Source organism: Varroa destructor, unplaced genomic scaffold (assembly GCF_002443255.2).
Source record: "Varroa destructor unplaced genomic scaffold, Vdes_3.0 BEIS01000007.1, whole genome shotgun sequence".
NCBI classification, from domain to species: domain Eukaryota; kingdom Metazoa; phylum Arthropoda; class Arachnida; order Mesostigmata; family Varroidae; genus Varroa; species Varroa destructor.
Window position 1 is genome coordinate 34,712,828 of NW_019211460.1, and position 9,251 is coordinate 34,722,078.

A 9,251-nucleotide genomic window follows, 5' to 3' on the forward strand; every position below is an offset into this window, starting at 1 on the left:
AAAATAAAAACTACAACATAGTAATATCTTCAACAGGTGTTGATGACAATGCAGTAACGAGAATGTTCTGAGAGGTAAATAAGACAACAGCTGGGCAGAAAAACGAAACTGTTTTGACAATTGCTTCAAAATCTGGGTTCTTCTTCAATTTGGGGATTCTTTCGATGGCCCGAAGCTTAAACTGATTTATGTACATAGAGACCGATCGTAAACCCAGACCTAGTCCGTCCACAAATGGTCTCAAATGATTTCAGTGTAACAACCCCTAACGATAAAACTAGAAAACAAAATCCTATATATTGCAATCAATATATGTATTTACGAAATGTGCTAAAATTATTGGGTCCAGTGTCCTTCAGCAAATTATTATTATTTTTTTTTTATATGCAACGGCGACATTTCACTACTTTTACTCTAGGTTTGGAAAAGTAAATCTATATGAGCCCAAACTCCACTTTGGGATAGTTTATATATTATAAATTAACCTAACGTAATGCTAGGTATATATTATAAGCATACACACTGACTGGTATGTAGAGATGCAAACAGAATGTTTTTGAATGCAAATGGGTTCAATGAACAGATATGTCCTGTGTTTGGTTGTTCTTATTAAGGTTTGCACAAATCGGTCCCTCTATCATTTTTTGTCAATCTAGTGATTACAATCTCAAAGATAATCAGAGTGCTATTTGAACGTATCAGTAATGATCAGTACCAGTTGGTAGTATCAATTTTGTATGAAATGATGCCTATCTCGCTGTTTATGAAACTTTAAAAAACAAAAACGTATACGGTTTGTATTAAGGAGGGCGGTCTACCAGGCTCTAGGCCGTTCAGTATTTAGTGAAAAAAAAAAGACACTTTTAAACCTGTTTCGACATAGGTGCGTGTTTAGCCGGGCACATAATTTTCAATGGTTTTTCAAAGTTTCATGTGTACTTCGACACCATAAAATTACGGCACTGCGTATGCGGCTGGTTTCGCTGCCACCCCGTTGTTTTCTCTCGCTATTAGTTGATTTGCAATCGGACAATAGCTGTAAGTAGCTGGAAGGTAGACTTACCGTGTGCAGGAAGTGGTCAAGCGGGAAATCGACTAAAGTTGTATTCAATTTAAGTTCGCCAGCGACCGTCAAATCCAGTTGCAACAAACTATTCAGGCGTGCCCTATTAACCATGTCTAGTGCTTATCGGGTGACCTAATACAGTAGCAAATAATAGCAGGAAATAGTGTTCAGTCCCAGGCTGATGGAGACTCTAAATTCTCAACATAATTCTAGCTAAATTCTTGACTATCTCGGATTAGATTTTACACACCGCAGATTACAGGGCTAGGATGTTTCGCGTATAGAACTATTATAGAGTTGTTCGTCTAACATTTATTTTCATCTTTAATTAATTTTTGCATTCATTATATAGGGATAAGCTTGAGAAAGTGAATTTGAAAAGTCCAGATTCTTAAATGGTTTTCTTTCCGCACAAATTAGACAGACTTTATCGTAGTGTTCAATATAAAAAATCAGCTCACTTTTGTGGCTTACGTGTATCTAGTAAAGGGCATGGGTCCTATTACATTTACAGGACGTCTTGACTTCGAGAAAGTTGTAATAATGTAACAGAATTCCTGCCAGTAGTGAAATTTCTCCACGCCAATGCTTCTGCAATTTTAGAATGGGGACTAATTGTTAGGACCGAGACGAACTTAGCAATACGGATTTGCACAAATTTCGATCGCTGGTGCTCGAACCGAGAACGATGTATTTCTTTTTGGTTAGCAACAAATACAGCAGCTTATGTTTGAATGCTTTTGGTTTATTATTCTGTATATACACAATACTTTGCCTGTGGTATTGTACTGTGTAACAGTTGTATGCTTTTTTTTTGTTTTTTTGACTGCACTAAACGCACAAGCATCTTCCTTTTCATAGCTGTCATACGATGTATAATTTATCGGTGAGCCCCTACATACAATAGGAACGTTATTAATTAAAACATGTTACTACAAGGACAAAAAGACTCACAAAAAATCGAGTATAATCCCCGTAGATTTCTACCAAGCGAAGTGAACTCATCGTACTTAAACGAAAAGCTTCAATAATATGTTTTCTAGATATACCTCATCCTATTAGAATCTGTATTATGCATACGCGCAACAATAGGGAATTCGTGGGGTTTTTAATTGAAGTAGTCAGAACATAATGGCACGATAAAGTATGTGTTCACCACAATAGGGCACCAGCGACATAAATAATTTATTAGTGGCAACTACCGCCTCAGGTACACAAATATGTGAGGTTAACGGCTTCATTCACCGATCTGTATGCTCAACTACTGTAGATGGAAATTTAATTATGTATTCTTTCTACACGAGCCACGGCTCGGTAGAAGGATTCCATTGCAGGTGGGAGATTTGCTATTTGTATTGCTTTGTCCGCCGTTAGTGATGCATTTTCGTGCACTATTTTGCCGATGGTACTTATGAGTGAACGGGTCTTCGCCGAAATTTCCTGCATCATAGGAGAAGCACCATTAGTATGTTCCCAATTCCACTCGCGACGACAAAGAACAAAATCCTAGCTGATTTTTTCTAGTATACATATTAAAACTATTCATCCCAGCACAATCATATTACACCCATTGTGTCTAGTATTTTCATATTAACACCAATATTCATAGATATTAAGTGGCTTATGATATTAAAGCCACTAGAATCGTGACTTTTTTTTCTTAAAACAGGAAGCATTGTCATCATTCTGCTTTTGAAAGGACATCACCTTTACTACATCCTTGTCAGAATATTGTCCGTTCTCGGCGCACCTAATAAGGAAAAGAGCGATGTCTTTATGAGTTTTACACCGTGCCAGAGCTTCTTTTGCTGATGGGGTAATCACAACCTCAGCTGAAGGCAACGACACCCATAAATCGCGAAGATCTTGATGCGCGGCGACGGACGCATCTGTGAAGCCTGCTAGGTACGATGTTTTACCTATGTAGAGTAAAACATTTAAGGACAGAACAGGATATTACCTGCTGGTCTTTGATAGCGCGTATAGAGAACCACATATTTTTATGGATGTGCAATTTTTACAGCATGCAGTAAGGTGAAATTTCCCAGTGCTACGAAGTCGCTATATCTCGCACGATAAATCACCTCTTCATTAAGGCGTTTATGCTAACTTTATTGATTGACGAACTTATTTTCGAGACCGTTTTGGCAGTTAAATTATATCGATAATCAAATACTTCACTTCTTTCTTATAAACAATTAAATTAAATACTGGCAGTCATTATGAAATGGTATCCTCCATTATTGTTAGTCAACGTTGTGAAGTACAACGACCGAATGAAATAAAAAAAATCACTAATACAAACACAGTGTACCCATACTTTTTCATTTTTTACAGCACGGCAACAATCTTTTTCTGTTTAGTTACATATACTACATATACATACATATAATACATTTTCACGAAATCCAAATCTACCTGCCATTTATAACTATTCACACATGGTCTTTATAGATTTAATTAAAAGCATCTCACTCAACTTTTCCTAATGTTTTTATGGAGATGCGCATGAAGTTTATTCAGTTCTAAAATTGTCGTCATCATAATCATATTTTAAGAAGCATCGAATCGGTAATTTGCGACTTCGCTGAAATTGATTTGAATAAAAAAGAGTGCAGAATGCAAAATTGTAACGCCGTTACCTTTAAGCAATTGCATATCATGTTCGGAATTACAGAGCAACGGGTACATATCAGTAAACGGACAGTCTCTATGGGCCATCAATGCAGCCATTGCAGAGAGTGCTCCGCGAAGAGCTCCCGGCGAATGATGGTAGACGATAACTCGAAGCCGCAATAAAAGTGCAGTGTAGATAAGGATGGTCTCCAACTGCAGGCATTGTACCAGTTCTGTAAACAACAATAGTTACCTAAGATCAATATAATGATTTGATAATTAAAAGTTCGCTTTGAGATTAAGTTTTATTGGCGTTCATTTTTAATGTCACACAACGCAATCCTTTTCCTTATAAATATATGCAAACATTAAAATTAAGTTACATTACGTTATTTAAGAGTTAAATTGCAGTTCAGGTGGACCGAACTACTACAAAAACAACACAAATAGGGATGAAGCTGTGACATTTAAAGCGCAGTAGAAATAGACGCTGTTGTGAGGCTTGATAAATTTGGACATCGTCGTACGCTGTATACCTTTAATTGGAACGCTTTCGGCAGGATCTGAGAATGTCTGTAAACTCAAGGTTACGTCACCCTGTTTGATCAGCTTCTCCGCTTGGGCAGACAAATACACTCGGAGGACATCCGGAGGCGAGCCTGAATCCAGATATGCCTGTGATAATATTAATAAAGGTGTTACTTTAGTTTAGCGGTACATCGACAAACAGCAGTTAGTTTTTGAAAGCGCTCATATTATTTTAACGCATATTGTTTAACATAAATCGGGCTCGTAGTTCGGACATATAAGCAGGTGCAATCATCTGGTTCTATTCTAATAGCAGCTGCCGTAGTAACACCTTCTGATATAGCCGTAGATATTTCTGTCAAACACTGAAGGGCTCTTCCCAAAAATTTGACGGATTTCTGTCAATCACTGAAGGGCTCTTCCCAAAAATTTGACGGATGTAAGAGAAGCGAATGGTTTTTAATTACGTAGAAAGGGGCGAAGGCCTTTCTGAAAACTAGCCACCGTTAGTGATACCAGGATTGTATTTTTATCTTGACAATAACCAAATCTTTTGTTCAATCAATTCTTTTTATAGTTGAGTTCGTGATAACCACAATTATTATTTTTTTTCATATATTTCTATCGGAACAATAAGCAGACCATTATTTTATTTTTTCTTGCAGTTATTCTAGAGCTTCATCTAAAGTTTTTTGAAGGCCGCTGAATAAAAAATGGTGTATGCAAAATGTGCAGGTATCAGGACTGTTATGTATCATTATGTAACAACAATGACGATCGTAAGCCGAAGTCATACGGATGTTATTTCATTCTTTACACCCTATTCACTTAAAAGGTGATTAGTAGTATGTGATGTGTCAAGTGACGATTTCCTCATCAAAACTAGTTTTGCTAAGGATTGTGACAGGCAAGGTGTCTGCTCCGAAGTTCTATTTTTGAAACCTAAAACTTCAACACTAAAATTGTCTCTGAACCTACTGAGCCTGTGCTATGTACATACCTCCGACAGAGCGGTTAAAACTCGGATGTATTTTTCCGGATGAAATTCGTCTGTCTTTAGCACGATAGCAGCTGAGAGAACGAACTGAAGAGGTCCCGAAGACGAGGATCCAGGCTGCGACAGCGTATAAAACCACGCCTCTGAGTCGAGATGTACCACTAGAAATTCACCAGCCTCAAAGGAAACTTTTGCTTGTACCGAAGACCTTTCCGATTTTTCTAGTGAAGGGAAGACCCAGCTCCATAGAATATCGTTGTTCGAGTCCTTTTCTAAAGTAATTGAAAAGATAATATCTAGCTTTAAGTACTATTTACTAAAAAAGAATAGTTGAGGTTGAACATAAAGAATTATTTACCTGTTGATGGGCGAAAAAATTGTTAAGGCTAATGTTAAGCTAGTTAGAGATGTGAACCTGGCCTAGCAATCCTAGCTAAAATGTATTCACCGCCAATCACAACAAAGCAACATAAAGGCACAATAATGTTTTCTCTAGTTTTGACACAGTCCATAAGGATCGAGGTATACCAATAACTATATACAAATATATCAGGCATCATCATAATCAATAAACCTAGTAATTCGGTTTACTTACCGAGAATAGCTACCGCTTTTAATAGCGGACTACCAGAATCCATGATTTACTTAAAAGCGGGCCCAACTTTATTATAGAGATTTTCTTAGCGAGGCACTCTGCGGGTGGTGCTCAATCTCCTCTGATTGAAACTCGCGCATCCAAATTTTTCGATGCGTGAACTCACATTGCTAACTGGAAGCAAACTGGATGTGCATCGAATCATCTGTTTTTACGATAATGTAGAGGGTAAAACAAAGGAAAAGATCCTTGTAGATCGGAGCTTACGTGAGGTAGACTTTTCAGTTCGGAAGCTTTCCTTTCTGACTGAGCTGCTGTACTCTCGCCCAGCTACTCTCCCCATGTTCATTGCTAACTGTGGCTTCATTGGCGACGATAAACTCCGTCAGCCCTTATTGTAGTTCGGTTCTCTGCGTGAACCATCTTATTGAGCCACAGCGGGCTGGCCGGGTGACTGGTGCAAGGAACATCCTTCGCCTGCCAAGGCAGTGGCGCTACCGGCGCCATGGCGAGAGCTCCGACGCCATTAGCTGAGAGGGAGCCCACGACAACATCAGCTAGAGGATAGAACGAATGGAGAGATCTAATATCAATCTTAGAACAGTTATTGTGGCCTAGTGGCCCCGCTGCATCCATTATTGGTATCCCATCCACAACATCCCGCTAAAAGTGCCTATTTTTCTGAAGCAGAAGCGCGGTTATATCCAACGGTAACTACTATAGACTTCACTGATGTATTTGTTGCCATACACAAGACTGTTGTTTTTATAGAGAGACGCTGTATTGGGAGAGGGCAATCGCGCTGCTTAACAAAAAGCAGCCTATAGAAGCCGCGAACAAATGCATTGCTGGACCATCGTCTCTCAACGGTGAACTCTCAGCGCTCAGCGTTCGATACTCAGCAAACAAAGTCAAAAGATCACCCTCTCCCATCTGCTGTCGGCCAGCTGCAGATAAAGCCTCTGCTAATCTTAGGCCCCGAGAGAACATCTAGAGGAGTATCATCGAGGTGCTTTAACCAGAAATAATGACGTCATGTAGATGTGCCAGCGGGCCAGCATTGCCTGTTCTCGTTGGCACGCTGGAGACATAGTGTAGGTGTTTGTGTGTGTGGTACGTATGAATATATTGATAAAGTTGTGAGCCCTCCTGTTTGTGTTGTTGTTGTTATTGTCGGGTGCTCCTCTCACAACGGCAAGCGTAAATGCTGTAACAGCGGCAACAGTTTTCGTCGTCAATGGACGGTCGGATCGCGTCTTCAAAATATAACATCGGTTAACGAATACAACAGGAGGAACCGCATCATTTGTTATAAGTAGTTCGTCGACCTATTCAGTCCTGCTTCCTTCTTACGTTTTAGGTCGATTTTTTTTTCTTTAGACGGGACCGAGAGAGAAGATGAAATTTTTCGAATATTCTGTTATTCTCTTACTTAGCAACGCTTGTGCTGGTTAGTCATAGATGTACTGTTGTAATTTAGTGCTGGGCATCCCAGACGGCTATTGCTAAATGTATCAACTCAGTGACAGTGTCTTATCCACTAGTCAGGAGATCGCTCTACTAATTCAAGCTTTTGTGTTCGTGGTAAACCTAACCGTAGTACAGGCAGAATTGTCATAGTATAGTCGACATGAGAAGTGCGTGAACTAAGTTGTGTTTAAGAGCGTGTACTGTTTGTGTGTTGGAAAGACATGAGCGTTAACGGTGCGAACTTCATTGATACAGTCATCTCGACCATAAATAGGTAAGATGAAATATCACCAACTAGGTAATTTAAGAGGAAGTTTATTTATGCAGAGTAACTTAACAGGAGAAAGTTGCTTCAACTTTTTCTAGCTTTAATATGCAGCCGAGTTAATTAATAGTTAATATTGAATTATATATATATGAATATGATATTTTATAAGTAATATTTCTGCCATATAATTCTGGCAAGTACAAAAATTGTTATATGGTTGAACAAAGACAAACTGTACAACAGAAATAGACCTCTCCTGGCGTGCACGACAAGAGATGTTGCTTGCAGCGCCACGAGAATTCCGTTAGCTAAATACCACTTTTCGACAGTTAGATGTTTCTTGGACAAACAGAGACAGCCGACCGATTTTTCGTTTCTGTTAACACTGGAAACCAAATTCACGAGCGCGTCTCTATGAGGAAACATCACAGCACACACACACACACACATATATATATATATATATTAAAAACAAATATATTAAGCCATGCATCACAACAGCCTGTTGCTTATGCATGAACACCTAACCTTCATTAAGGTGTCCACGTTTGTTTAAAGCAAAATAGAAGTGAACGATTCAACAATTTGCGTCATATCTAGCTAGCAGGTAATAAAGACACAAACGCTCGCAGCGGAGGGTTGTGAGGCCTGTTTTGTTTTCGTAGAGGACAGAAGCGCACATTCGGCAGCACAAAGTAAAACAAGGCGTTAATCTCTAATCAGCCCTGTGATGTTGATTATGCGCGCATTTTCGTTAAGCAGATTGCGCCAACAGGTTTTCTCGAAATCGTAGACTGGCCGGGTATCACATTTGTTCATTTTGAATACAAATTTTGAGTAGGGGAAAATAGATTTTGGCATTCCAACTTATTCAATGCTCTTTAAGAAATTTGAAAATGTCTTTAGAAAATATACCGCTCTCTTAAATAAGATCTATTCTTCATTCATAAAAATTTTGTTTGGCGGCGGTAGCCTTTTTGTCAGACCCTTATTATTACTCATGACGTCTTGTTTTCTAGATTCGATAAAAAATATCTGCCACCTTCTAATCATAACGTTTCGATTTAGTATAGATTTACTTATATGTCGATTGTGAAATCCATGGAACCCAGGCAACAAAAAAACGCATGCTGGTGAAGCTTTACGTCGTACTAACATTCAATTAACCAAAGAATTCAAATACAGTCGGAAATATGATTGTACTTTCTGTTTAATGAGTATAACTTAATCAGCATTTATTTTTCCGACTGTAGTAATTTAAAAATGGATAATCTTATCAATATTCGCATCAAAACACCCGAAATATCTATTTGCCTCTTACTACAACTAGCTTTGTTGGAAAACGCGCTGGAAGACGGTCTCGAGAGCCTTCCCCTATGAACCGTATTAGCCTAATTAGGCAACAATCAACCGATACGGTAACAAGCACTCTTGGCATGGCAACAAGTATTTTTTGAAAATTATGCGTATTGTCACATTTAGTTTTTACGTTTACATATAATAAATAGAGAAAGTTGCAGTATCGAAATACTTAATTGTTTTTGATGCTGTTGAAAAGCTGAAAAGTTAACTTCTAGAAGAACGACATCAAGTTGCAAGCTACTTAGGAGTGCACCGGCTATTGCTTGATTGAACTCAACACCTTTATGTGGTGGCATACGATGACAAAATAATGGACGACGTTTATCGTACAAACAAGTTTGATATATAT

The 9,251-nt window shown here is 38.5% G+C and overlaps 2 protein-coding genes and 1 long non-coding RNA gene across 6 annotated transcripts in view; 1 reads left to right on the forward strand and 2 right to left on the reverse strand.

The window, feature by feature from the left end:
- Positions 1–1,790: 1,790 nt before the first annotated feature.
- Positions 1,791–6,253, reverse strand: LOC111254882 (DENN domain-containing protein 10-like). Its single transcript, XM_022816220.2, has 6 exons — positions 5,803–6,253; positions 5,211–5,479; positions 4,219–4,357; positions 3,709–3,915; positions 2,774–2,985; positions 1,791–2,506 (listed from the first exon to the last, which is right to left on the reverse strand). The coding sequence occupies exons 1-6, from the start codon at positions 5,843–5,845 to the stop codon at positions 2,345–2,347; spliced, it is 1,032 nt and encodes a 343-aa protein (XP_022671955.1). The 5' UTR covers positions 5,846–6,253; the 3' UTR covers positions 1,791–2,344.
- The window catches only part of LOC147754630 (uncharacterized), a 4,981-nt gene continuing 1,895 nt past the window's right edge, over positions 6,166–9,251 (reverse strand). Inside the window, exon 2 of one of the 2 annotated variants that reach the window (XR_015317418.1) lies at positions 6,166–6,359. This is a non-coding gene — a long non-coding RNA (uncharacterized LOC147754630). The remainder of the gene's footprint in view (positions 6,360–9,251) is intronic. The other variant, XR_015317419.1, reaches the window with a different exon arrangement.
- The window catches only part of LOC111254880 (DDB1- and CUL4-associated factor 11), a 10,678-nt gene continuing 8,199 nt past the window's right edge, over positions 6,773–9,251 (forward strand). Inside the window, exons 1-2 of one of the 3 annotated variants that reach the window (XM_022816217.2) lie at positions 6,773–6,915; positions 7,403–7,546. In XM_022816217.2, the coding sequence (XP_022671952.1) occupies positions 7,494–7,546 (53 nt within the window). In that variant the 5' untranslated portion in view covers positions 6,773–6,915; positions 7,403–7,493. Of the gene's footprint in view, positions 7,547–9,251 lie in introns of all 3 variants that reach the window. The other 2 variants (XR_015317417.1, XM_022816218.2) reach the window with 2 other exon arrangements.